Source organism: Pelophylax lessonae (assembly GCF_965119305.1).
Source record: "Pelophylax lessonae genome assembly, chromosome: 2".
Taxonomy (NCBI): Eukaryota; Metazoa; Chordata; class Amphibia; order Anura; family Ranidae; genus Pelophylax; species Pelophylax lessonae.
Window position 1 is genome coordinate 567,966,669 of NC_138769.1, and position 27,717 is coordinate 567,994,385.

At 43.8% G+C, this 27,717-nt stretch overlaps 1 protein-coding gene across 1 annotated transcript in view; it reads right to left on the minus strand.

Annotated features, from left to right (window-relative positions):
• Nucleotides 1–628: 628 nt before the first annotated feature.
• The window catches only part of LOC309546082 (retinol dehydrogenase 7-like), a 51,955-nt gene continuing 24,866 nt past the window's right edge, over nucleotides 629–27,717 (minus strand). The window contains exons 3-6 of the mRNA XM_082245595.1: nucleotides 23,137–23,462; nucleotides 5,432–5,690; nucleotides 4,913–5,076; nucleotides 629–895 (exon numbers count right to left, since the gene is read on the minus strand). Of these exons, the coding sequence (XP_082101721.1) occupies nucleotides 678–895; nucleotides 4,913–5,076; nucleotides 5,432–5,690; nucleotides 23,137–23,462 (967 nt within the window). The 3' untranslated portion in view covers nucleotides 629–677. The remainder of the gene's footprint in view (nucleotides 896–4,912; nucleotides 5,077–5,431; nucleotides 5,691–23,136; nucleotides 23,463–27,717) is intronic.

The window sequence follows — 27,717 nt, forward strand, 5'->3', positions numbered from 1 at the left end:
CGGAAAGGACGCAAAATCGGATGTCAGCAGTGTCATCCGCTGACATCCGCAATCTCATAGACATACATTATGTCCGTATATCATCCACAAACGGATGGGGGATGGGATGATATGCGGACATACGGACTGGATGACACAAGTGTCATCCGTGTTCGTAAAAAAAAAAAAAAAGTGTCGGAGCGGATCGCAATATGGTCAGCTCCATGTGAAAGAGACCTAAATTGTTTTCTGATTTGTTTTGAAAATGTATTAAATTTTGTCTGAACTATGCAAAACATTTTAATACAGATTTTTTCCACATTCATGTATTCATGGGAAAGGAAAACCATCTAGAGAAAGTAATTTTTTATTATTTTTTTATTTAACAAGTGAACAGTGAAATACGTATGCATGATATGCCATGGCTATAAAAATATAGCAACAACAGAAATGGAAATGTTACATAATTTCATGCAGTATAACCTGTAGAGATTTGAGTTGTCCTAATATAACATTGAAAAATATATTGATATTACCTGTTAATACTGCACACCTAAAGCAGCTTTATGCTTACAATAAACATCATGTGTACATAGTTTTCAGCCATGGTAAAATACCCCACAATTGGCATATTTGGAAGGGGAATCCACATTGTTGTTTTTGTAAAGTAAATAGCTTAAATTAGGCAGTAGAGGTAGTTAAGCTTTCTGGATTGATGTAGGTTTGAGTATGCTAATAAGGAAATCAGTGATTATAGTAGGGAAGTAAGACAGTGGAATGTAGAGCAGTTTGGCATCCCAGCCTGCAGAATAACGTGTCTTGGGGTATTCAGCTGTCAGGGCATGTTCCATGCAATCAGTTACCAGAGACAACTTAGTGCTGCAGGTTGCCAAATGTTTTTCAGTAACTGAGCAATCTAAACATAAAGGAAAAAAATGTTAAAATATAAATCACAAGGTGATCAGTGGTAAAACTGACAGAAACATCCTTAAATTATCAATGACAGCATTTAAGTTTGGAATTAGATTCCCCTTGAGGCAGTCATGTGACTGGTAAGAGTGGGAGTTTGGTGGGGCTTATGACGTCATCACATCGGACCAGAAGTGCCGTTGTTCAGGAAGCCTGAGAGGTGATAGTGACTTGTAAGGCTAAGAAAAAGCCTTAAGTGGTCAGTGTATACATGCTATATTTCAATGTGCACAAAATTTGCTGAACTTTTAAATGTGAGCGAATTTCTTGGCTTTTAATAAACATGGAGAGTTTTATATTTGAAACATGCTGATGGTCTTTCTTGGTTTTCTTGAAGAGTTGCTGTGAAGTGGCGTATTTCATCTGAGTGGTCCGGAGAACAAAATCTGGAGGATTGTTAATAAAGAATTTGGAGAATTCTGACATGGAGAAGAGTAAAGCCCCCTGATGGGGAAAGCCCATATAGACCGATTCGTTACATAGGGCATATAATTGAGGTGAGCGGATGGTGTGACTGGTGGAGGTCAACATGTGGTGGTTTGGATTATAGCATTTCAAAGCTCACTGGTACATAATAGGGACTCCAACTAGAGACTGTTTGTTTCACTAGTATTTTTGACTTTTCTTACATATATTATTTTTTTACTGATTGTTTAAAAAGATAATCTCAAGTATTGGAGGTTCTCACCATTATTCTTAAGCTGCAATTGAAACTAAAATCATGTTGATACATGTACTTTTTTAATTAATATTTTTTTATTTGCTTTTTGTATTTGAGTTTTGAAGTCATTTTGGAGGTGTTGCTAATACTAACAGCTTGAAACTGGTTGTACAAAAGTTGATCAGTAGAATGCATGAAGGTAAAACAACTTTGAGCCTTTACAACCACTTTAAGGCAAATAATGTACAAATGGTGTCTAGCTGTGCTCCTTGTATGCCTTGTGTAGATTATTTTATATTGTTTAGCTATTTTCATTGAAAAAAAACATAGTTAATTTATAAAGCATAAAATATTCTACCTACTATACGTTACCTAAATAAGTCTTTATTCCACTTTCTAATATGCAGAGTCCAAGTACTCAGTACAGTAACCGTATCCATAACTAGTGGGTGTAAGCCAAATGCACCCAAGTTCCATATACCGGAGGTTTGCCCAAATGCGCTGAACTTCTGAAAATGAATCCAAACCCCTCTGAAGTCAATAGAAGCCAAAGCTTTAAAATCAGTTATGGCCATTTTAATATTAATAAGCAAGGGATTGTCAAACAAATGGCACGGGGAGTTTGGCACTGCCCTGGGGGACAAGTGCCAATGCAAAACATTTTATTTTAATAATGGTTAAAGTGAAAAATTATATCTCTGGGTGATGCTCTAAACTAGGGGTCTCCAAACATTCCAAGCAAAGAGCTAGTTTACTGTCCTTCATACTTTAGGTGGGTCGGATTGTGGCCAGTGGAGGCAGAAAATGCCCCAGCATCAATGGGAGTAAGCAATCCCTCAGGCTTGATGGTCAGTAGGAGTAAATAAATGAAAAGTGAATGTGGTTAGAAGGAGCAGGGATAATGACCACCATTGGTATTAGAGGGAGGAATAATGCCCTATCATTGGTGTCAGTGGAAGAAATGGTGCCCCGTTGTTGGTGTCAGTGGTTGTGATACCCTTATTCTTAATGAGTCTGTTGTGGATTTTAAGGGGTAATCTATGCAAAAACAAGAAAATTACCTGCCCCCCCCCCAAATCCAAACCAAAAAGTCACAGAAGCATGCAGCCTGAATGGCCAGAAGAAGAGGGATGGGCATGCACCCACCACCTTCTGAACCATACCAGGCCACATGCCCTTAATATGGGGTGGGTATCTTGCCAGAGTGGACCCCCCCAGGCAAAGCACCTTGTCCTCAGATTTAAGGATGAGGGTCTCTTCCCTACAACCCTGGCATAGTGGTTGTGGTGGACTGGGGGCAGAGGGTGTATTGGAATCTTTTGAGCGTATTGAAATTTTGAAGCCCCTTGAAAAATAAGAAAGGGGTACATTGTACTCAAATTTATTCCCAAAAGTAAACAGTAAATAAACACACTTGCACAGTTTTTGACAAGTCCATTAACCACTTGCCGACCGCGTACTGTATATGTACGTCGGCAGAGTGGCTCCTACAGCCATAACCACGTACCAGTACGTTGGTCGCCTGGGGGCAGCTAGGGGGTGAGCGCGCGCCGCCGGTTGCTCGCTCCCGCCCCCGATCGTCAGCGGGGAAGCCGATGCGTGTGTCAGGCGGCTCCGATTGCCACCTGACACCCGTGATCACTCCCCGCTAAGAGAGAAGGACAGTCGGCTGTTGTAAACACAGCAACCGTCCTCCCTGAAATGATCACAGAGCTCATGTGATCCTTCTATATAGGATCACGTCTCTATGGTCATCTCAGAAGCCACGCCCCCCACAGGTAGAATCACTCCCCTAGGGTCACATTTAACCCCTTGATCACCTATACTGTTAACCCCTTCCCTGCCAGTGTAATTATTACAGTAACAGTGCATATTTTTAGCACTGATTACTGTAGTAATGTCACTGGTACCCCCAAAAGTGTCAAAAATGTTAGGGGTCCGATCTGTCCGCCGCAATGTCGCAGTCCCGCAAAAAATTGCAGATCGCCGCCATTACTAGTAAAAAAACCAAAAAAACAATAAAAATGACATAAATCTTTCCCATAGTTAGTAGACGCGATAACTTTTGCGCAAACCAATCAAAATACGCTTATTGCGATTTTTTTTTTACCAAAAATATGTAGCAGAAAACAAATTGGCCTAAAATGTAAAAAGATTTTGATTTTTACATTTATTTTTTTTGAGAATGTCATACAACAGAATCTGAAAAATATAGTTTTTTTTTTTTTCAAAATTGTCACTCTTTTTTTGTTTATAGCGCAAAAAATAAAAATTGCACAGGTGATCAAATACTACCAAAAGAAAGCTCTATTTGTGGGAAAAAAGGACGTCAATTTTATGTGGGTACAGCGTGGCACGACTGTGCAATTGTCTGTTAAAATAACGCAGTGCCGAATCGCAAAAAAGGGCCTGGTCATTAAGGGGGCAAATCCTTCTGGTCTTAAAGTGGTTAAATAGCATTTAGCGGTAAAAAAAAAAACGCTGTTATTTGTACCACTTCCTGCTGCAGCTACAGGTTTGGCTTGCCAGATGGGTAAACACCGTTTGTTTGCTAAACACCAAATAGGCTAAAAGGGGACTGGCACCAGATGCGACCCATTCAAGCGAATCTGGCCGTGTCACAACTGCCCTGCAACCACATGCAATGCAGGTGCAGTTACAGCATGGTGGTATTAAATCAAACCCAGAAGAAGTGACATATCACAAGGTCTGCTGTAAATGTAAATGTTATGGAGTCCTAAAGGATACTTTTCCAGAGAGGAAACCTGGAGGTTGCCAATGCGTTTTACTAATTTTAGAATAAAGGTAAAATGCGTGGTTGTCATGATGACCCATTTGTTTTATTACACATAATAACTAGCCTTTCTTCTTTCTCCAGTGCATATATAGCAGGTGGCATTGAACATACTAAATCCTATCCATGGGGTAATTAGTCGATGTGTGCTGCTCGTGTCTTTCAGCAACAGCATCTTAGTTGGACTTTGCAATAAATAACGTTCGAGTTTACACAGTGGAAATTTAAACACATTGGCAATTATCTGTGTTTGTGTTAGTTGCGTACCCTATAATATTAGAGCTCTGTGTCCTATCAGGCTGTTGTGATATGAGAGGGCACCTACAGGACCCATAAGAAAGAAACATGTGCCTTACTACAAAAGTCAACTAGCAGTTTTAGGAGAACAGCAATGGCAACCAGGTTAAAGGTTTACTTTAAAAATGAAGCTGTTAAAGAAGATCCACTATGTTACTACGGGGAAGAGTCCAAAGTCAGATCACTACAGTCATTTATTGATACATACTCACATTGTTCATAATATTGCTGTCCATAGCTCCTTCGGATTTCCTCTGGAAGTCGTATCCACATTTTTTTCGCACACTCTTTTAGAATGTTTGCATCTGCCACATGTGTACTGAAGAATCCTGGCTCTATAATGCAGACCTTCACCCCAAAAGGGGCCATCTCATGGCTACAAATCAAAAATACCCTATAATAAATAGTCTGAGAGAAATGGATAATGGGCTCTACTAGTTCCATATTACAGTGAAACTCAAACCGAATCCTTTTTTTTTCTTTTGTTAAACTGTATGGATTGGCAAAATAAAAAAGCGTACGCGTTCAAACAAGTGGCGCATATTCCCCTCAGGGTCCATACTAGTGGGTGAATAACTGACTTAGTTTACCCCAAATATGTGTATCCAAAAGATTGTATTAAGGGACATAAAACTAAAAGTGCCACTGAAGCAGGGACTGATGCCAAATACTCAGTGTATGCTGGAAAGTGCTATGGAATTATATAATAAACAGTAGAAATAGTTGCTTACCGGAGACTGTCCGAGAATGATTCGACTCCATACTTGGACATGCAGTATCCTCCACCACAGATAGTAAATCTACCTGCAATGCTGGCTACATTCACTATACGTCCTCGTGCTTTTCGGATCAGAGGAAGCATCTTAATAGTCACATCAACAACCCCTAGCAAGTTGACATTCAGGATGTTAAAGAAATCGTCCTTGGTCAACCACTCATTTGGAGCAGTTGGAAGAGATATTCCTGCGTTATTCACCAAGCCCCAGAGCCCTGCAGAATAAGAAATGAACTTGAATGAACAATGTTTTAATTGATTACCTATAATGTTTGTGCTATCTTCATGTTGTTTGTATTTTTTCTGTAGCACCCTGTCCTAAACAGGGGCTACAATTTAAATTTAGTCCTGCTAGGTAGTAATTAGTCTAACATTATTTAAAGTCCATTTGTTCATTTGGTTTCCCCCTAAACTCAATGGAGCTGTAGTTTTTGGTGCCTCAAGCAATAGTATGAGAAGCTACTGAATAAGACTGAATTATGAATATTTATTTTTCCCCTAGCCAACCAACTAGAAATATTTATGTTTCCCCTAGCCAACCAGTATGAGTTTTGTTGCCACTGGTTTAACCTGGGGGAGAGCATAAATATTTTGGGAGGGCCATGTGATCTCTCTTTCCTCCAGGCTGTGGCCTAGGGAAGGTGTGTGCAGAGCAGTTAAAAGACTAGGCCAGGGGCCTGGGAGGCATTTGCTTGGAGCAGAGGTCTGGAAGCACAAGGAGCCTGCCTGTCCAGAGTGTCCTGCTGCTTGAGACCCAGTACAAAGAAATTAGGCATGCCGCTTCAGCCTCTAGTGGGTCCTTATATGCAGGCAGGGAAAGAGCTCATCTCAGCTCTATAGAAGTCAATAAGGAAGGAAAAAAAGTCCCAGGAGCCACACATCACACCAAACCCTCATTAAAGAGTGTTAGCAGCCTCAGCTTAGACCCAGTCCAGGCCCCACACCCAGCATGTTTCAGCCCGCCAATGTGGTTTAGTCATGGGAATGACTTCCCATGACTAAGCCCAGTGGGCAGAGTGGGACTTCTTTTCCTTCCTCATTGACTGCTGCCTGAGATCCTGGGCTCAGGGAGCCTTGCAGAGGACAGGGAAGGATAAGCGATGGAGTACCAGAGGTACCTTCATTGCTTGAAGTCCTATGGAGGAAGAATTTACAAAGAGTCTGGAAGAATCACTAAGGCTGCTGCTGCTGCTAAAATGGTTTTGGCTGCTTTTGGAGACTGCTGCTATTTCTAAAAGGGCACAGGTTGCTGTTTCCAGTGTAAAGGCCCTTTTTGCCTGTACTGAAGTATGTTGTTTGATTTTGAGTTTTAGGGCCAGTAATGGGTGTTCTGAATTACCTACCCTTCTCTCCCTGGAGTTTGAGTGAAAGCTAATAAACTCCTTTTGTTTGCATTTATTGTGACTGCTGCCCATCTGTACACATTTTTCACTATTGCCTAAGGGACTACAACCTGAGGTGAAATGTCAGCCCTCCCTGCTTGCAGGAGTCAGGGGGTGCTACATTACCATTAACAAACATTAGTTACTGCAAATAAAACAAGCAACATAAAATACAAGATACAGTAGCTCACAAAAGTAGGTACACCCCTTACATTTTTGTAAATATTTTATTATATCTTTTCATGTGACAACACTGAAGAAATTACACTTTGCTACAATGTAAAGTAGTGAGTGTACAGCTTGTATAACAGTGTAAATTTGCTGTCCCCTCAAAATAACTCAACACACAGCCATTAATGTCTAAAATGCTGGCAACAAAAGTGAGTACACCCCTAAGTGGAAATGTCAAATTTGGGCCCAAAGTGTAAATATTTTGTGTGGCCACCATTATTTTCCAGCACTGCCTTAACCCTCTTGGGCATGTAGTTCACTAGAGCTTTACAGGTTGCCACTGACGTCCTCTTCTACTCCTCCATGGCGACATCACGGAGCTGGTGGATGTTAGAGACCTTGCACTCCTCCACCTTCCGTTTGAGGATGCCCCAAAGATGCTTAATAGGGTTAAGGTCTGGAGTCATGCTTGGCCAGTCCATTACCTTTACCCTCAGCTTCTTTAGCAAGGCACTGGTCATCTTAGAGGTGTGTTTGGGGTCTTTATCATGTTGGAATACTGCCCTGCGGCCCAGTCTCCGAAGAGAGGGGATCATGCTCTGCTTCAGTATGTCACAGTACATGTTGGCATTCATGGTTCCCTCAATGCACTGTTTCTCCCCAGTGCCAGCAGCACTCATGCAGCCTCAGACAATGACACTCCCACCGCCATGCTTGACTGTAGGCAAGACACATTTGTCTTTGTACTCCTCACCTGGTTGCCGCCACACACCCTTGACACCATCTGATCCAAAAAAGTTTATCTTGGTCTCATCAGATCACAGCACATGATTCAAGTAATCCATGCCCTTGTCTTCAGCAATCTGTTTGCAGGCTTTATTGTGCATCATCTTTAGAAGAGGCTTTCTTCTGGGACGACAGCCATGCAGACCAATTTGATTCAGTGTGCGGCGTATACGGTCTGAGCACTGACAGACTGACCCCTCACCCATTCAACCTCTGCAGCAATGCTGGCATCACTCATAGGTCTATTTCCCAAAGACAACCTCTGGATATGACGCTGAGCATGTGCACTCAACTTCTTTAGTCGACCATGGCGAGGCCTGTTCTGAGTGGAACCTATCCAGTTAAACCACTGTATGGTCTTGGCCACTGTGCTGCAGCTCAGTTTCAGGGTCTTGGCTATCGTCTTATAGCCTAGGCCAACTTTATGTAGAGCAACAATTCTTTATTTCAGATCCTCATATCCTGAGACCTTGTAACACGAATGAGTCACATGACACCGGGGAGGGGAAATGGCTATTTGAGCCCAATTTGGACATTTTCACTTAGGGGTGTACTCATTTTAGTAGCCAGCAGTTTAGACATTAATGGCTGTGTGTTGAGTTATTTTGAGGGGACAGCAAATTTACACTGTTATACAAGCTGTACACTCACTACTTTACATTGTGGCAAAGTGTTATTTCTTCAGTGTTGTCACATGAAAAGATATAATAAAATATTTACAAAAATGTGAGGGGTGTACTCACTTTTGTGAGATACTGTATATCCAATACCTTTGTTAACCACTTGACAACTGCACTATAGTCGAAAGACGACTACAGCACAGCCTAAATTGCCAGGAGGGCGTACATAGATGTCCTCCCATCCTCTGCTCTATGAGCACTGAGTTCTTGGAACTCTGTTATTTAAACCTGTGAGTAGAACACGATACAGTGGCTCTGAGGAAGAGGCACATGCCTCGAAATGCGTCAGCCGTTATCCTAATAGGACAATGGACATTCGTATGGACTACTTCTGACACTCAATTTTCTGAGTCCGATATGATTGATTTCATCTGCGTTTGTGAGTAGCCATTTTTTATGTTACAATAATAAAGCTTATTATTATTTAGGATAATGCGCTAGGTCGGTGCACCCTTTTTTGTGTTTTTTGTTTGCAGTACTGTTGGACTGCCCCAGTCCTTTAGGGCAGCAAGACCATAGACACCCGAGACGCCTTTTGCAAAGTCCTGTGGGAAGAGCAGTCGGGGAGCCTCGTTTTCTGAGAGCAGGAGAAAGGTGGTACATCTTATTTTGTTTGGAGCAGTTCTTGGGACTTGGCTGATCACAGATCGGGTAAAGGGCCAATCACAGCGGGCCCTTTACCACATGATTGGCTGTCAGCCAATCGATCCCCCACAGTGTACATCAGTGCCACTGATCAGTGCCCTGCAGTGCTGCTAACCAGTGCCCACCAGTGCCATCTATCAGTGTCCATCAGTACTGCTAATCAGTGCCCACCAGTGCCACTTATTAGAGCCACTTCTCTGTGCCGCCTATCATTGCCCATCAGTGCAGCCTCATCAGTGCCTCTCGATCAGTGCCCATCAGTGCTGCCTATTAGTGTCGCCTCATCAGCTCACATCAGTGAAGGAGAAAAATTACCTGTTTGCAAAATTATAAACCAAAATTTGAAAAACCTTTATTTTTAGGTTTCAAAATTTTCGGTCTTTTTACGTTTGTTTAGCATTTGGATACAATGTTTCATTAACGCACAATTGTCATTCAAAGTGTGAAATTGCTGAAAGCTGAAAATTGTCCTGGGCAGGAAGGGGGTGTAAGTGCCCAGTAAGCAAGTGGTTATTTATTCTGCCCTCTATCTCAGCAAAAGATTGTTCAATTTAAAAGTGGAGAGTAAAGGGCCGTACATATGGGCAAAATATGGAACGATATCGGCTGGTTCAATAGTCACCGGCTGAAAATCAGCCCGTGTGTGTACGGCAGCCGGTCCAGCCTCTGTCGAAGGAGCTTGACTGAAAAAGGTCTGTCGATCAGCGCTCCCAGCCAATGGCTGAGAATGCTGACTGGAGTGTTCCGGCGGGGTGGGGCAAGGGGGGGGGGTTCGTCCCCTGTCAGAACACAATAGCTCAGCGGGGGAGATCGCTATACTAACATCGGATTGTTAGTACAGGATCTCTTCAGTTTTTTTGTCATTCAGCCTGCTGGGATGAAGCAAAAAAAAAAAACCAGATAGTGTGTACCAGGCTTAAAGCTGGCCATAGATGGATAGAATTTCAAATGAAAATTTTTATGAAAAGCCTCAGGAAAATTAGTACGACAATTCTCAGAACATTTAAATGTAATTTCAAAGATTTAATTTGCTTTTGATTTTGGAATTAATAAAACTTTACTAAACGAAAACCAAATACACTGTTAGAAATACGTTCATTCAAGAAAAATGTTCCATCCTGCTCCTTAAAATTTTCTCTTTTAGTTGGAAATTCTACCTATCTATGGCCAGCTAAAGTGTACAATTCCAGCAGCCTACTTCACTATTACAAGATTAGGGAAGCTTCCATTGCTAACCATGCCTTCTAAAGATGCTTATTGCCTGGCTATAATATTTATGCATTGGCTCCAATGCTTCCTAACTCACTGATTTGGAACAAGTATAAGGAGTTCTAACACATTTCTAATACTCACTTGCAGCATACTTGCTCCAGGGTGTGACTCAAAAAGTACTGTTGGCAGAAACAGCCAGGTACCTAGTATTTTTACAAGGAGGGCGGCTATGACAGGCAGGTCCTGTACATCATTCCTAACAGGGTCATGTGTGTGCAGTTGATTCCTGAACTGTAATCCATGTAACAAAACCAACCTTTACCCTAACCTGCATAACACTCTCAGTGCATAAACATTTAGATACCCCTATGGCCATAAACATAAGAGACAGCAAAGAAAAGAAATGGCTCTTTTAGATAAGTAAATCATTTTACACAGTTAAATGGCTATTAAGATGTCTATCAACACATGACATTCATAATCCAAAGAGACTATTTTTATTATCAATACCTGTACATTTAGATGTTATCAGACATGTTCTGACTCATAAAAGCATTTAAAGCATTTATTGCATGTCAGTAGGTAAAATGTTGGCTGATATGTTTCAGGGTAAATACACTACCTTTATTAGGACTATAAAAAGATCACAATACATTTAGGCCTCATGCATACTGGGTGTCAAAAACGCTGCTCTTAAAGCGGAGTTCCAGCCTAACCGCACACTCACCTGTCCCACGGTCCAGCGATGCGCCATCTTCTCCCTCTCTGCTCCGCGGCGCCGGCATCACTGATGTGGGCACCCGGCTGTGACAGTTTGCGGCTTCACAGCCGGGTACGCACTGCGCATGCGCGAGTTGCGCTATGCATCGTGATTGGCCGGCAATCTTCTGGGACCTCTGACATGTCCCAGAAGATTGCAGGGAGGGAGGGAAAGAGGAGAACTTCCGCTCAGGGCACCGCGGCGCTCCGAACGGAAGTGGGAGCGGGTACCTGTCAAAACTAGGTACCCGCTCCCCCCCCAAAAAAAATGACATGCCAAATGTGGCATGTAAGGGGGTTAGGAACTCCGCTTTAAGGATGTTTGACTTTTTTTTCTGCCTCTAAGTGCCCCTCGGCATGCCTAAACAGGCTTAAATGCGCCTAGACCACATTTGTCAAACACAAAGCCCACCAGGCCATTTTATGTTGCCCTCACACCCAGGGCTTTTTTCAACTGAAATGTGTCAGAACTCAGTTCCGCCACCTCCAGCCTTTGCCCTCTGCTCCCTGCTCACCATAGTCACTTATAAACACAGAGGCCTTCTGTGTTTACGAGGATAGCTCTCCTCATGGCAGCTCACGGCTGTCACAGATCCCTGTCTGCCCTACATGCACTTATGATGGGAAAAGATGTCGACCAATGATCTCCCTGCAAGTGAGAGAGGCGGAGCCTGCACTACAGAGGAGTACTAGAACTGGGTCGGGTGAGTAGGATGTGAGAAAGCTTTGGGGGGGGGGGGTATATGTACAGAGATGAAGGACGGGGGAGAGTGGTGCTGAGGAGGAGGAGGGGTGGAAGTGAGGTGTGGACAGCTGGAAAAGAGAGCTGAACCCTGTATTCTGTACACAGTGCACCCCTGAACTTTGTGTGTAGTATATTTCGGAACTCTGCACTTTGTACATAGCACACTCCTGACCACTAAACTCTGTCCGTAGTGCACCCCTAAACCCTGCGCTCTGTAAATAGCATACTCCTGAACCGTGAACTCTGTACGTAGCACACCTCTAAACTCTACACTATGTAAATAGCATACTCCTGAACCGTGAACTCTGTACGTAGCACACCTCTAAACTCTACACTATGTAAGTAGCATACTCCTGAACTTTGCTCTCTGTTCGTTAAGCACTCCTGAACTCTGCACTCTGTATGTAGCGAACTCTGCATACATAGTCTTACAGATACAACTGGCCCTTTGAGGGCAACCATAATGCTGATGCGGCCTGCAATGAAATCTAGTTTGACACCTCTGCTCTGGACAATCTTCTGGCCAATGGAATAAATAAACATCCAAACGCAGCACATTTGCAAAAGGCAGATTTTGGTGTGTTTTTTACGCTGTTTTTCTCCTGGCAGGAGAAAAGGTGTTTACAAGAGCTGGGCAAATTCTCATGAATTGAGGCCTTAATGGTTGGGTTTCCTTTTTTTTGCTTAAACTTAATCCCTATGAGCGGCTAGGATCTTCCTATCTTTCCTGCCCTCTGAGGAGTGCACAGAACCTGTGGGAGGGTCTACAGACTTCCATGAAGTGTCATTGTCTGGGACATTCCAGTAATAGGCAGATACGCATGTGCGTGCAGAAATTCTCACATGCGCACACAGATTCGCCTGCGCATATAAAGGCAGCAGCTGCACTAGTGCAATGCTGTTTGATCTGCAGCTTTACCTGAGTTCTGTTCCTGTGCCTGTATTGATTTCTGTTTTGACCCGGCTTTTCTGACCACACTTACTTATCTCCAGAACTGACCGCAGCTTGCCTAGACTTTGTTATACCTGCTTATCTGCCTGAAATCCTGTTGCCAACCTCTGCCTGTATACTGACTATTCTCTGCCTGCTGCTTATGCTATATCTGATTATCTGTGACTGATCTGGCTTGTCTGACCCTGCTCCACTCTTTTGCCTATCCTGCTCTGCCCAGTGCCTGGTGATGCTCTCCTGCATCCGCTGTGCGTCTGCACCAATGTTTCTGATGCTACCTGCTGCTCAGTAGTCCAGTCTGGTGACTCAGCGGCCACACATCTCGGCTGCCAACAGAAGACCAGGCACTCTTACCCCACTGCACTCTCTCATTCACTGTTCCTGAGCCAGGGTGGTACGAGAGGTCTCCCTCCGCACATCAGGTTCTGCCACAAGGTACATGACAGTCATACTGACAATGGGAGTCTAGATCCACCCTGTTTCCTTCTCTGCTCTCTCCTTCACACAACACCCAGAGCTACTCTCCTCCTTCCTCCTCCTTCCTCCCCTTCGCTCCTCTGTCCCAGGCAGAACGATCTCAGCTTACACAAACCTGTAATAGTAGCAGTAGCCTTTAGTGCAAGGATCTTCAAACTACGGCCCTTCAGCTGTTGCGGAACTACACATCCCATGAGGCATTGTAAAACTCTGACATTCACAGCCATGACTAGGCATGATGGTAATTGTAGTTCCTGAACAACTGAAGGGCCATAGTTTGAAGACCCCTGCTGTAGAAGTCACTGAATGTGCTCTTTATAATACATTCTACATTTCTAGGAGTTATAATGCAAAGTATACATTTTAAAGTAAAACACAACTGGCCATTATCAGATATTTCACTTTAGATTTAGAGGGCAGGGAGTTCTCAGCATTCCTCTCCCCTGCAGCCAGTGGCGGCTGGTCTATTTAGGGCGCAGGGGCGCCGCCCCCCCCATCCATGCGTCCGGCCCCCTAATCTGCATGCAGGGGCTTCCGGATGCATGGAGTTCAATGGGATTTTTTTTTTTTCTTGGCATCACCTGATTAGAGCCAGAGGCTCTAATAGGGTGATGCAAAGGGTGGTCCCGGGGCGCAGAGCAGTGTGTCCCGAGCCCACCCATTGTGTCACAATAGCGAATGAAAATTCGCTATTGTCACACCGATCCTCCTCCTGACCAATCAGGAAGCGCGTCCGATACGCGCTTCCTGATTGGCCACAAGGCAAACCCCTTGCCATTGGCCGAGGAGGAGGCAGGAGCGGAAGGAGACGCGCCGCCGGTCACCGGGAGTCGAGACTCAGAAGAAGCTGCCCGCCGCTGCTGCTGGAAGGGCTCGTGGAGCTGCCCGCCGCCGCTGCTGCTCCAGGTAGGTAAGGGGGCATGCACGCTGATCTCTGCATTGGGGGCATGTATGCTGGTCACTACATTGGGGGCACGCACGCTGATCTCTGCATTGGGGGCATGTATTCTGCATTGGGGGCATGTACTCTGCATTGGGGGCATATACTCTGCATTGGGGGCATGTACTCTGCATTGAGGGCATGTATGCTGGTCACTACATTGAGGGCACGCACACTGATCTCTGCATTGGGGGCATGTACTCTGCATTGGGGGCATGTACTCTGCATTGGGGGCATGTACTCTGCATTGGGGGCATATACTCTGCATTGGGGGTATATACTTTGCATTGGGGGCATATACTCTGTATTGAGGGCATGTACTCTGCATTGGGGGCATATACTCTGAATTGGGGGCATGTACTCTGCATTGGGGGCATGTACTCTGCATTGGGGGCATGCACTCTGCATTGGGGGCATGTACTCTGCATTAGGGGCATATACTCTGCATTGGGGGCATGTACGCTGGTCACTACATTGGGGGCATGTACGCTGGTCACTACATTGGGGGCACGCACGCTGATCTCTGCATTGGGGGCATGTTTGCTGGTCACTGCATTGGGGGCATGTACGCTGGTCATTGCATTGGGGGTATGTATGCTGATCTCTGCATTGGGGGAATGGTATGCTGGTCACTGCATTGAAGGGGGCATGTATGCTGGTCTCTGCATTGGGGGCATGTACGCTGATCTCTGCATTGAAGGGGGCACGTACGCTGGTCACTGCATTGAAGGGGGCATGTACGCTGGTCACTGCATTGAAGGGGGCATGTACACTGGTCACTGCATTGAAGGGGGCATGTACACTGGTCACTGCATTGAAAGGGGGCACGCTGGTCACTGTGCTTTGAAAGGGGGCATGCTGGTCACTGTGCATTGAAAGGGGGCACGCTGGTCACTCTGCATTGTAAGGGGGCACGCTGGTCTCTCTGCATTGAAAGGGGACACGCTGGTCTCTCTGCATTGAAAGGGGGCACACTATACCTTAATTACTGAAGGCCCCTTTCACACTTTTGTGACCTCAAAGTCACGTCTATGGGGGAATCGGATGAGAACGGACTGCCTGTCCGTTCTCATCCGATCCCATCTGCTGGATGGATGGAAAATAGGGTTTTCATCCGTCCAGATTTGATGGACCGGATTGGATCGGATGTCAGCGGACATGTCTCCGCTGACATCCGATGCCCCATAGAGATGCATGGGGCATCCGTTCAGATCCGCCTGAAAAACTGACAGGCGGATCTGAACGTTCATGAAAGTGTGAAAGAGGCTAAATCTTCCATTGTGTTAATTCACAGAACAGAATGCCACAAAAACAGGGGCTGATTTACCATGTCTTTCCTTATAAATGAATACAGTGGGATGTTTAGAGAGCATCTCCTATATTGGTTTAGAGGATCACTGAGTATGTGAAGTATTAACTGGCACTTTCCCCCCTTCGCAATGCTGACTACCGGATCTCCCTACCCCATCCCCTGTGCTTGCAGACTTTGACAGCTGCTGATTAATGGCAGGGGGGGTCGAGATAGTTGGAGATCAAAGCCCATGGGAGAGGTGAAGGAAAGCTGCAGAAGGGAGAAGATACAAACTGGAGGGAAAGTGCAGCCAACAACACAAGACCAGCAGAGCTACTGGAGGATAGGAAACAGACTGGGTTTTGTAGTGACAAGTTGCCATGGAGATGGTGTGCTTACTCTTGCTGGCAGCTGGGGGTGTGCCTGTTTACCAAGCATAGCCACATGTCCAAGAGAGGGAGGGACTAAAAGAGGGAGTGTATTGCGGGAGAGCTTTCCACCCTGTGACCCCTCTCTAAACTTTCAAACAGAGAAAGAACCGTTACCTCACAAATGAAATGCCTGAGGAAAGAAAGAAAAGATATGAAAGCATGAGGGTAGTATATAATGCTTATTTTTGCTTTCCAATACTTCTCCTTTAAACATCCAAATGCGGCCTTATGGGTAAAGCTAAAGTTTAGGCAACTTTTTACATAGTTAAATTGGTCCAGTTTGGACCAAGGTAGGTTGGTATGTGTCATTCCTGTTGGATCCAAGTGGAAGCTGGAAACCACTGTAGTAGGCACCACTAATTCACTCCACTCCACTAGCTTCTGGGTCCTGTTCTTAACAGATACCTTGCTGCATTGTGAACACAGGAGGTTGCTTGCTCAGCACAGGAGCCATTCGGGGAACACTTAGGATTTCCTCAATTAGTGCAAAGTGTTTTATGATTGGATGAGGTAGAGAGGCAAGGTGGTGACATCACAATCTCCACCTTGTCCAATCAGAGAACACTTTGTATTCCTTAAAAAAATATTATATACTAAATATAGTATACTACTATATACTATACTAAAGTATTCTCTGAATGGCTCCCATGGCAAGCAGGCAAGTTTCTACTGTATGTTCATTAACCACTTGCTGACCGCTCACAGTACTACTACTGCGGCAGGTCGGTTCCCATGGGTCCAGCGACGTAGACCTACCCCGCTGGACTCCTGGTGATCTCCGCGCCACTGGAGGCTCACTCCCGCAGTGTTTAGACACAGCGGGAGTTGGGCTGGAGGAGGAGAGGCTGGGATCGCTGCCTCTCTTCCCCGATCGTCGAGGGAAAGTGTGAGAAGATCCACCTGCTTGTGTAAACAAAACAGGCAGATCTCCTCTGTGACAGACAGGAGGAGATCACAGGATTCAGCATAGCTGAACCTGAGATCTGTGTATGTGTGTGTCACAGAACCCCCCACACACGTCAGTAAGCATGAGGCATACATTTAACACCTTGATCACCAACAGTGTTAACCCCTTCCCTGCCAGTGTCATTATTACAGTAACAGTGCATATTTTTAGCACTAATTACTGTAGTAATGTCACTGGTCCCCCCAAAAGTGTCAAAAATGTCAGTTAGGGGTCCGATCTGTCTGCCGCAATGTTCTAGTCCTGCAAAAAATCGCAGATCGCCGCCATTACTAGTAAAAAAAAAAAAACAATAAAAATGACATAAATCTTTCCTGTAGTTAGTAAACGCGATAACTTTTGCGCAAACCAAACAATATACTCTTATTACGATTTTTTTACCAAAAATATGTAGCAGGAAACAAATTGGCCTAAAATGTTAAAAAATTTTGATTTTTAAATTTTTTTTGGGAATGTTATATATCAGAATGTGAAAAATATTTTTTTTTTTTAAATTGTCGCTCTTTTTTTGTTTATAGCGCAAAAATTTAAAAATCGCACAGGTGATCAAATACCACCAAAAGAAAGCTCTGTTTGTGGGGGGAAAAAAAAGGATGTACATTTTGTTTGAAAACAGCGTCGCACGTTGGGCACGTTGGCGCAATTGTCCGTTAAAGTAACGCAGTGCCGAATCGCAAAATATGGCCTGGTCAGGAAAGGGGTAAAATATTCCAGTCTTAAAGTGGATAAAAATACGCTCATTAAGAATTTTTTGTCAAAGACATGTAGCTAAATACATTTTGGCCTAAATATATAACAAAAATTGAATATATTGGATATTTTTTAACAGTCAAAGTAGAAAATGTCAACTTTTCGCAAAATTGTTGCTCTTTTTTTTATTAATATCGCAAAGAATAAAAAGCGCAGAGGTGATCAAATACCACCAAAAGGAAGCTCCATTTGTGGGGGAAAAAAAGACATACATTTAGTTTGGGTACAGCATTGCATGACTGCGCAATTGTCAGTTAAAATCACACAGTGCCAAGTTGAAAAAAGTGGCCTGGTCATTGAGCAGCAAAACCTTCCGGTCTTAAAGTGGTTAAGCAGCAGGGCAGACACTTTGAATGAGCCCCAGAAACGAGTGGCGATCACTGTAGTAACAGTGGCTACTACAGTGAATTACAGCTTCCATTGGATCCCACAGCTATGGCATATCAATACTTACACTGATCAAAGGTGAACCAATGTCACCTTGTAAAAATTGCCATACCTCAACTTCAGCTTTAGGGAAAGAATATGGTGTTTGGTGGTAATAAGTCATATTAGCAACTATAAAATAAAAGATACATAACAAAATAATCCTAATGTAGAATTACAGATAAGGGGGAGGGAAGGGCCCTACACATGTTATGAGACAAATATATTTACAAAATTAAGTGTAGTACCCTCTAGTGTGCTACTAGAATAGTACAGGCAACTGTATTTGACTCATGGTAAGTGTGAGTATGGAATCTGGATCAGTGTTTATTGCAGGTCAGGCTGGGTGACTCACAGAGGCAGGTCTCTGGTGGTGCCTCCCCCTGATTCTGGATGTTTAGTGAAACCAGGAGGCCAGGAGGGTTGATCTACATACTTACGGAAATTTGGCCTATCCCCAGGTGTACTGTCCTGGCAGTATGTCTAGGCCATCCCTAAAAAATAGTTGAGTTATGCCAGCAGGGGAGTCGGGTGGAATATGGAGTGCTGAGGAGACTGTCGGTGGCCTAGGAGGGGTCTCCTAGGTCTAGGGGAGACCCCAGCTCCATGCTGGGCTCGGGCTGGCCCAGGAGGATCCATTCAGCAGAGCATTGTGAGTACACCAACACACCCAGGGATTTTGAAGGGGAGAGACTGCCACATGTAGCAAGGTTTTTAAAGGACAGCATTGTGCTTAACCCTTTTATTACCTTGCCCTGGGAGATCTTCAGAGCAGCCAGGAGAGCTGGTAGTGCCTGCAAGCAGTGTAGTTGGGAGCAGATCTACACAAGCAGAGGATACACTCCTGCATACAGTTTCCCTCAATTTTTGTGCAAATTTCTAAGAGGGACTGAGAGCTCCTAGCCTGTAATGGACTTTTACTCCTAATCTACTAAGGACTGTCTGAGGAAAGGAAAGAAAGCAGTTCAGGATCTTTTGTCCCCTTTTTGTTGTTGTTCTTCAAGTTGAGCATCCCATAAATCCCTTCATCCCATCCAAGTTGTTAAAGCGGAGTTCCACCCAAAAGTGGAACTTCCGCTTTAAATAGTCCTAACCCACTGACATGCCACATTTGGCATGTCATTTTTTTTGGGGGGGGGGAGCGGGTACCTAGTTTTGACAGGTACCCGCTCCCACTTCTGCTTGGAGCGCCGCGGCGCCCTGAGCGGAAGTTCTCCTCTCTCCCTCCCTCCCTGCAATCTTCTGGGACATGTCAGAGGTCCCAGAAGATTGCCGGCCAATCACGACGCATAGCGCAGCTCGCGCATGCACAGTGCATACCCGGCTGTGAAGCCGCAAACTGTCACAGCCGGGTGCCCACATCAGTGATGCCGGCGCCGCAGAGCAGAGAGGGAGAAGACGGCGCATCGCTGGACCATGGGAACTCCGCTTTAATAAAACAATAAAAACAAAGCCAAGGGACTGACTTCTTGTTTGGAGATGCAAGTGGAGAATGCATGTTGCCTGGCTGTGCAGTATGGGAGCCAGTTACCAGCAGCCCCTGCAGGGGTAGAGCTAAATTTAAAAAAAAAAGAGAGAAATAACCGAAAAAAAAAAGAGGTTTATTTACAAAAGTTTTCACCCAAGATTCACACAACTTTCACCCAGGATTCACACATTTTATCAATTGAATCCAATTAGAAAAATGTATAAATCTTGGATAAATGTTTTCTGTTGCAGAATTATATCACTGCAAACAATCAGCAGTCTTCAGATTTCATTATTAAGACATTGGACACACCAAATGCTGTAGATCATAAACCTATATTCTTTTAATAAATAAAAATATATTGTGATCTGATGTTTTTATGGTCCTGATGACAGGGATTGTATTTCCCTTGAAATATGTTGGACTTTGTTTTACCCACTGAATCTCAATAAAGCATCTGAAAGATTCTGACTCTATATTGAGATTCAGTGGGTAAAACAAAATCGCTGTGAGATTGGTCTCCTGGCACTGGCAATAAAACGCATGTTGACGCTTTATTGTCTGGACAGGCGCACCATGACCTTCCACTTTTACAAGCGTCCTTCAACCCCCAGAAGGAAACACCCAGGATCTTTTTAATAATTAATCTTCTTTATTTTTGCCCTAAATTGACCAGTGCACTCTGATCACCCTTTTACACTCTGATGACTGCTTTTCTTGGGAAATATTGGGCAGGTTGGATTTGCTAAGCCTGGAACTACTGTTTTTCCGAGATATTATTGCAAAGAACATTCCATGTTGATGATCAACCTGGTCCTAAAGCGGTAGAGAAGGTTAAACAACAACAGCAAGAAAAAACTTTCCCTGCAAGGCTAACCACTTGCCTACTGGGCACTTTTACCCCCTTCCTGCCCATGCCCATTTTCAGCTTTCATCGCTGTCGCGCTTTAAATGACAACTGCGCGGTCATGCAGCACTGTACTTATATGACATTTTTATCATTTTTTTTTTCACACAAAGCTTTCTTTTGGTGGTTTTTAATCACCACTGGGTTTTTTATTTTTTGCTAAACAAATGAAAAAAAGACCAAATATTTTGGAAAAAAAAAAGGTTATCTTACTTTTAGTTATAACATTTTGCAAACAGGTAATTTTTCTCAATTATTGATGTGCGCTGATGGGGCTGCACTGATGGGCACTGATATGCTGCACTGATGGGCACTTATGAGGTGGCACTGAAAGGCACTGATAACAGACAGCAGGATTCGACCCCGCCCCCCGCTCCCTCGCCACTGGCTTTAATTGACAGCAGCGGGAGCCAGCTCTCTATGCCCTAGCAAAGCCAGTAAGTGAGGGGAAAGAAGAGCTGCAGATCTGCTCAGCACTGGATCAATTGAGGGCTCAGGGAAGTAAAGTTGAGGGGGGGGGGATGCTGATACCTAAACATTTCTTAATGCAAGGAATGCATTAAGGTAAAAATGTTTAGGCTTTAGAACCACTTTAAGACATAATGTGCTAATATGCATTGCATACTAGCACATTGTGAAGGACTTACCTTGAAACGATGCCCCCCAGCAGCGAACTCTCACTGATGCAGAGGCTTCCATCTTCACCTGGTCTTTCATCCGGGGTTGGCAGGCTGCAGCAGCTTGAATGGCAGAGCCACGATTATGTCACTCCCATGCATGGGTGTTGGAAACACAACTGCAGCACAGAGTTCTGAAGGAATGGCATGGGTATGCCGTTCCTTCAGAGCGCATGCACCGGTGGCGTCGCTTACTTCTGCTCACTAGAATATCTCCTAAACAGTGCACGTTTAGGAGATATACATTTAACCTACAGGTAAGCTTTATTATAGGTTTACCTGTAGGTAAAAATAAAAACAGAGTTTACTACCACTTTAAGTAAATCTTGGTAGTCATTGTGCCCAGTGATATTACTAGTATATAATCTTTCATAATCCCGTAAGGCTAGCATGCTATGAAGTGGCTTCTCTGTTTTGTTTTAAGCTCGCCATGATGACATTAAATCAAAACTTGTAATAAACCTATGTTAAAGCGGAGTTCCGGGCACAAAATCTGTATTTTTTTTTTGTGCCCCTCCGCTAGCTACACATAACCTGAAAAGGAATTGGATAGTTATTTTTTTTTTTTTTTTGTACACTCACCTTGTAATCGAAGATCGTAAATACTCACCTCAGGGTACTTCCTCCTCCAGCGCCGAGGCTCACCCCGTCACTTCCTGCCTCGCGATGATTCCTGGGAGCTGAACGTCATCGCTCCCAGGAATCAATGCGACGGCACCGGCCCCGCACGTCACTTCCGGGCGACGCCGCATTCCCCTGCTAAACAGCTTCTGGGCATGCCCAGAAGCTGTTTAGGAATGCGGCGCCGCACCGGAAGTGACGAGATGGGCCGGTGCGGCGCATTCTGGGAGAAGAAGACGCGGAAGAAGACACCGAAGAGGACCGCGCCGGCTTCAGCTGCCCACAAGAGAGATGGAAACGCTGTGGAAGAAATTTTCAAAGTAAGTATTTCTTCTTGCAGGTAAGTGCGAACCGGGACAGATCAGAGGCTAGCCATTGTGGAATGTGCTAGCCCTGACTGTCCCGGGGGTATGTTCATCAAAAAATGAGATCTGTGCCCGGAACTCCGCTTTAAGGGAAATAAGAAATCTGCCATTGCTGAACCAGCTTCTGAAAATTACAGTTTTCCTAGCTGTAATAGTGGTAATGTGGGTAGTCAGTGGCCATCAGAATCTAAGGCAGATGTGCATGGCAACCAATCAACTTCTAGCTCAAACCTTAACTGAACAAGCTAAAGATAGAAGCTGATTGGTTACTATGCACAAATGCTCCAGATTCTGTCTGCTCCAGTTTTAAAAAATGCCTAACAATGTATTTTCTTCACTCCTTAAAGAGGAAGTAAATCCTCCTCTGCAAGTTATACCTATAGGTAAGCCTATGATAAGTCTTACCTGTAGGTACTGTAAATATCTCCTAAACATGCACCCTTTAGGAGATATTTACCTTACATGCAGCCAGTGACGTTACTGGCGCATGCGCTCTGAAGGAACGGCCGCTGGTGCCGTTCCTTCAGAGCCCCGTGCCGTGACCGTCGGCTCCCGCACGAGTGCGCGGGATTGACTTTACCGCGGCTCCGGCCAATCAGATGGCCGGATGCTGCGATCCCGGAAGACAGGTGACTGGACATGTCGCCCGTCATACAGGTAAGCGGGCGGAACGGCGGGGGCTCGTTCTAAGGTAAGTATTTCATAATGAGCTAGTATGCGGTGCATACTAGCTCATTATGTGTTTCTCTTGCAGGTTGCAAAAAAAAACATTTATGGGTTTACAACCTCTTTAAATGATTAACTATTGTTATGTTGTGTAATGGAATAATTTACAACATTCAATAATAATTTTTCACATGTGGATGGTTTGAAAAAAAGTCTCTGCTTGCCTCAAACAAATCATATGTCATTTTAAGATATTTAATATGTTTAAGCTATGACAACCTTTTCATTTTCAGGTGTTTTCTGTAATGTTAGAAAATTAGGCATTCAACAGAGTCAAATCACTCACCCTGATCTCCTACAATATCAGCTACCCACTTGGCTGTAATGCTCACACTCTGGCTGTCTGTGACATCTAGGATCACAGTCCGCAGCTTACGGGATGACTCCTTTTTCAGGTCTTCAGCTCCTTTCACAGTCAGACAAGCTGCAAGAACATTTAGTCCACGTCTGTCCAACTGTTTTGCTGCTAAATTTCCAAAGCCAGAGTCACATCCTGTAATCAGCACGTACTTGTTTGTGAGATTTGGGAGGATCAGACGTTTTTGATTCCATCTGTATAAGTAGACCAGAGCTAGGATCCCTAGCAGTAGAAGCCACATGATGACACACGGCCTGCCAAAAAAATCCAAGAAATGTATGTTCAATCAAATAGAAACTAAATTGTAGATCAATTCTCCTGTGCTTGAGTGAAAATATGACGGAGGGAAGAGGGATACTTCAGACTTGACTGGATAAAGCTTATGGTCTTGCTGCCCCTTCAGGATCAAGGGTGTCCGGAACCAACTGGGAAACAACAACAAAAAGAAAAGGGGCGCACTGACCTAGTGCATTACCACTAAAAACATTTATTAAGATATTAAAAAGTATTCATTATACTCACAAAGCAGGTGTGAATATACACACATCAACATGATATACATAAAATCTCCAAGGAACCGCACGATGCTGAATGGTATGCAGTGTGACGGCTGGTCAGCAGCAACTTTTTTGGCTCTGAGGAAGGGGGCTCGCCCCTGAAACGCGTCAGCCTAGCCACAGCAGCCTCATGCGGCACACTGCATACCATTCAGCATCGTGCGGTTCCTTGGCTACCTTGGAGATTTTATGTATATCATGTTGATGTGTGTATATTTACACCTGCTTTGTGAGTATAATGTATACTTTTTAATATTTTAATAAATGTTTTTAGTGGTAATGCACTAGGTCGGTGCACCCCTTTTCTTTTTGTTGTTGTTTCCCAAATAGAAACTAAACACCCAATTGTTGTGGAGCTCATGGAATAGCCTTTCTCAATCTTTTCACACTAGAGGAACCCCTGAATAAAAATGTAGGTCTTCAGGAACCCCTGCTATAAATTATTTTATCTACAGCTCACAGTACATTAGCATGATAGGTAAATTGTAGATATAATCATAAAACCCAGCTTTAGATAATTACAAAATTAAAATTAAACAAATAGTAATAATTACTAAAAAAGAAAAGCGAACAATGAACACATTTGTTCACTATACATCGATGAAGAATGGAGAAGGGCCTTTCCTACATCAGCAGAGAAGAAGACCTTACATTTATGGTCAGTAGTACAAGGGTCCTCACATTGGTGGACACTTGAAAGAAGAACATACTTTACATTAATGGTTACATTAGTAGTTAGTCAAGGAACTCCAAGCAACCTTTGGAGGAACCCTAGGATTCCACGGAACCACGTTTGAGAAACTTGGTCATAGAAGAACATATACCTCTAAGTAAAATATTTATGTGCTTTATATAGGATTCCTAATAGGATAGGCTTTTTGTAGAGGGTTAACATGTGTGTTGGAGTTATAAAGAGGGTTAGTATTAGGGGGTATTACTCTCTGTGCCAAAAATTTCCAGTGCTGAGCATTCAGATTTGAAAAGTGAGGTATAAGAAAATGTACCTTCAAAGTAACCTTCAGTGGACTGAAGCCTCGTACACACGCAACGAATTTCCGCCGACCGGTTGTCCGTCTTTTGTCCAGAGTGCTGTCTGTTGGTTGGAATGTGCTCTAGACTGCACACGAATTTTCCCGCACGACAGAATTCTACTTCAGAAGTGATGTCATGTGTTGTATTGCTTTCTTTGTGTTCTTTCATCTCTGAGCATGCCCAGTCTTGCTCATAAGATTTTTCCCCATCGAAATCTGTGCTAATGTGACGAAAATCGGCCGTGTTTTGACGGTCGACAAAAATTTTATAGCCTGCACACCAGATTTTTTCGGCCAAAAAGTCGGAGTCGGTTGTCGGAAGCACCATACTAACAAGCCGAAAATCGGCAGATCGGTCGTCGGACGAAATTTCCCGGCCGAATTTCTACTCGTGTGTACGGGGCTTAAGAGTCTGCTGAAGTCTGTATTTGCATAGATTTAGAAACCTCCCTTGTCCCACCGATGCCAAGGCATTGGCTTTAGCCATAGGTCACCTAAACTCTTCATGTTGTACTATGGGGAGGGGGTTAGAAGTAGGGATATTTCAGGGGGGCTCTGGTGCCTTCACCTAAATGAAGAAGCTAACGATTCCCCGTTTAATAGGTAACTTTAGTTTAGAACATTTTTCTTCACTGCAGTTTTACTCCCAGTTTCTCTATTATACTAATTTCAAATACATTTCTTCCATCCATGTTATAATGTGGCCTAAAAGAAACTTAAGTATATTCTGGAAACTTAGTTCATGCATTGAATCCATCCATCTATGGCTAATTTAACTTTGACAGGTCCTTTGTTTATTTTCTTATCACAAGGACTCACAGCTTCTTCACTACAAAGGCAACAGAAATGTCCCTGCTTATTCCCTACTTTACTATTCAGGAAGCTTATTATTACTGCCTGGACAGCATCTTCCCTATCTCCCATCTTATACAAAGTTCCAGTAACTCTGGGCAATGTAATGTTTAAAGAGTTCCATGCAAAATGTGTTCGTAGCTTGTAAGCAGTGTAAGTACCTGAAACTGAGTTGGTTTTTTGGACTCGGTCCTGCACAATGCAGGCGGTGGCAGGAGGATGCAAAGGCCCCCACCCAATGCAGGACAGCACACAAGGCAGTGCCTCTTTTGCATCTGCCCCAACCAGGCACTGAATTCAGCTTTAGACTCGCTTTATGCTAATACGATTTAAGAAAAAGGTTCCTGGACTGCTTGGAACTCGTGCACAAACTTGATAAAGTTTCATTTTTGACTGTCTATTTGTTCAGCAGGAAAGAAGGATAGGTTGACAAAGCTGCCCATGACCTGTATTTGTAGCATTTGTTGCTGACTTGAAAGGGATGTCAAATCACACAAAACACCAACGTAATACTTACATATTTCTTCCCAAGCTCCATCCCTGCCTGTATCAATCACTTGCTGCAGATTGGTCGGCTGCACATCCATGATGCGAATCTCCCGTTTCACCACATCCCAAAGGTGCTCTATCGGATTGACAACTGGTTACTGTGGAGGCCATTGGAGTACAGTGAACTCATTATCTTGCTCAAAAACTAGTTTGAGATGATTTGAGCTTTGTGACATGGTGCATTATCTGGCTGGAAGTAGCCATCAGAACATGGGTACACTGTAGTCATAAAGGGATTGACATGGTCAGAAATACTCAAGTAGGCCGTGGCATTTAAGCGATTCCCAATTGGTCCTAAGGAGCCCAAAGTGTGCCAAGAAAATATCCTCCACACCATTACACAATCACCACCAGCCTGAACCATTGATACAAGTCAGGATGGATTCATGCTTTCATGTTGTTTACGTCAAATTCTGATCCTACAATCTGAATGTTGCAGCTGAAATCAAGACTCATCAGACCAGGTAATGTTTTTCCAATCTTCTATTGTCCAATTTTGGTGAGCCTGTGTGAATTGTAGCCACAGTTTCCTGTTTTTACTGTAGCTGACAGGAGTGGCACCCAATGTGTCCTTCTGCTGCTGTAGCCCATCTGCTTCAAGGTTCAATGTGTTGTGCATTTAGAGATGGTATTTTGTATACCTTGGTTGTAGTGAGTGGTTATTTGAGCTACTGTTGCCTTTCTATCATCGTGAACCAGTTTATTCATTCTCCTCTAACCTCTGGCATCAGCAAGACATTTTGTTAACACAACTGACACTCACTGCATATTTTTCAGACCGTTCCCTGTAAACCATTCTCTGTAGAGACGGTTGTGCGTGAAAATCCCAGTAGATTAGCAGTTGTTGAAATACTCAGACCAGCTTGTCTGGCACCAACAACCAAGGTCACTTAAATCCCCTTTCTTCCCCATTCTGATGCTTGGTTTGAACTTCAGCAAGTCGTCTTCACCAAATCTAGATGCCTTAGGCATTGAGTTGCCGTCATGTGGTTGGCTGATTAGCAATTTTAATCACCAAGCAATTGAACAGGTGTACCTAATAAAGTAGCCAGTGAGTTTACAGCACCCCTGGACATACAAATATATAACACCAAAGGTATAGGAAGGCTAATGAGGGCCTCAATGGGAGATTGAAGTTGGTCTTCACAATACTGAGTATGATAGAAAAAAGAAAAGGAGTCTTTGTGTTATTTCCTGTGCACGTGTTTCTCATAAATCCATCCTCATACATGTTGATGATAAAACCACAATATTAACCTTGTAGCTTTATAGAATAGTGGAAATATTTGGCCTTACAATACTCTGGGCCAGTCTTTCTCAAACTTTTCAACACAGAGGAACCCTTGAAATAAATTTCTGGTCTCGGGGAACTCCTGCTAAATTTAAAAATGTCGAACTCATGACACATTACTGTGACAGTTAGTGGGAAGAATGCTCCTTAAGCCTCGTACACACGTGTCGAAATTCGGCCGGGAATTTTCGTACGACGACCGATCCGACGATTTTCGGCTTGTTAGTAG